Source organism: Antrostomus carolinensis, unplaced genomic scaffold (assembly GCF_000700745.2).
Source record: "Antrostomus carolinensis isolate BGI_N321 unplaced genomic scaffold, ASM70074v2 scaffold37583, whole genome shotgun sequence".
In the NCBI taxonomy this organism is placed as follows: Eukaryota; Metazoa; Chordata; class Aves; order Caprimulgiformes; family Caprimulgidae; genus Antrostomus; species Antrostomus carolinensis.
In genome coordinates this window covers 408-1,642 of record NW_010305103.1, presented here as the reverse complement: position 1 = coordinate 1,642, position 1,235 = coordinate 408, and the positions used below count along the sequence as shown (strand labels likewise).

Sequence of the window (1,235 nt, the reverse complement as noted above, 5' to 3'; positions counted from 1 at the left end):
CCTCCGCTGCTGTGCTCTGACCACCATGTCTCCCGCACAGGGAAGGGAGAGGCCATTGAGGCCATCTTGGCAGCGCTGGAGGTGGTGTCAGAGCCGTTCCGCAGCTTCGCCAACACGCTGGTGGACATCTGCGCCTACGCAGGTGAGTTGGGCTGATGAGGCAGGAGCAGGTCCTCGGCCCTCCTTGTGCTGATCTTGGCCCTGTGCTCTCCCTTCAGGCTCAGGGAATGTCCTGAAAGTGCAACAGCTCCTTCACATCTGCAGTGAGCACTTTGATTCCAAGGAGAAAGAGGAGGACAAAGACAAAAAGGACAAGAAAGAGAAGGAGAAGAAAGAGAGCTCAGCTGACATGGGGGCTCACCAGGTGGGGAAATGCGGGCTGGGATCTGTGTCCCGGGTGCAGAAGGTGACTTTGGGGTGGTCCCTAAGCCACTTGTGAGGATCAGAGCTGGAGGAAAACAGCCCCCAGCAGCACCCCCTGGGCTCAGGGTGGGTGCAGGGGCTGTCAGAACTTGGATTTTAGGCTGAGTGCTCCCTGCGTGGTGCTTAGTGCCCGTGTCCCTGCAGGGCGTAGCGGTTTTGGGGATCGCACTCATTGCCATGGGCGAGGAGATTGGTGCTGAGATGGCCCTGCGCACATTTGGCCACCTGGTGAGTGACACTGGGGGGACAGTACAGAGCCCGGAAGGGACCCAGGAATAGAGACTGGGCATTGGCTTGTGTCTCTGTAGACCTCACTGCCCTTAAGCTGGGTCTGACCCCCCCATCTCCCCTCCGTGCAGCTGCGGTACGGGGAGCCCACCCTCCGCCGGGCCGTGCCCCTGGCCCTCGCGCTTATCTCGGTCTCCAACCCCCGGCTCAACATCCTCGACACCCTCAGCAAGTTCTCCCACGACGCTGACCCCGAGGTCTCCTACAACTCCATCTTTGCCATGGGCATGGTGGGCAGCGGTAAGCCCTGGGGGGCAGCCCGGTTTGGAGCTCGTGTGGGGGTGGAGGTGGGAGACCTGAGCCGTGTACCCTGCTCTCTGCCTGTGCTTCCTCTTCCCCAGGGACCAACAATGCCCGGCTGGCAGCGATGCTGCGGCAGCTCGCCCAGTACCACGCCAAGGACCCCAACAACCTCTTCATGGTGCGGTTAGCCCAGGTGAGGACCCTGCACTTGCCACTCGTGGTGGGGAAGGGTCAGGCTGGGATCCTTGCCCTTGGGAGTGCAGTGGTGTCCTGGGGGTGTC

General features: G+C 61.7%; 1 protein-coding gene across 1 annotated transcript in view; it reads left to right on the top strand.

Annotated features, from left to right (window-relative positions):
- Positions 1 to 1,235, top strand: part of PSMD2 (proteasome 26S subunit ubiquitin receptor, non-ATPase 2) — a gene marked incomplete at its 3' end in the record, with an annotated part of 2,854 nt that overhangs the window by 1,236 nt on the left and 383 nt on the right. The window contains exons 5-9 of the mRNA XM_010164688.1: positions 41 to 142; positions 219 to 364; positions 568 to 651; positions 783 to 951; positions 1,053 to 1,147. Of these exons, the coding sequence (XP_010162990.1) occupies positions 41 to 142; positions 219 to 364; positions 568 to 651; positions 783 to 951; positions 1,053 to 1,147 (596 nt within the window). The remainder of the gene's footprint in view (positions 1 to 40; positions 143 to 218; positions 365 to 567; positions 652 to 782; positions 952 to 1,052; positions 1,148 to 1,235) is intronic.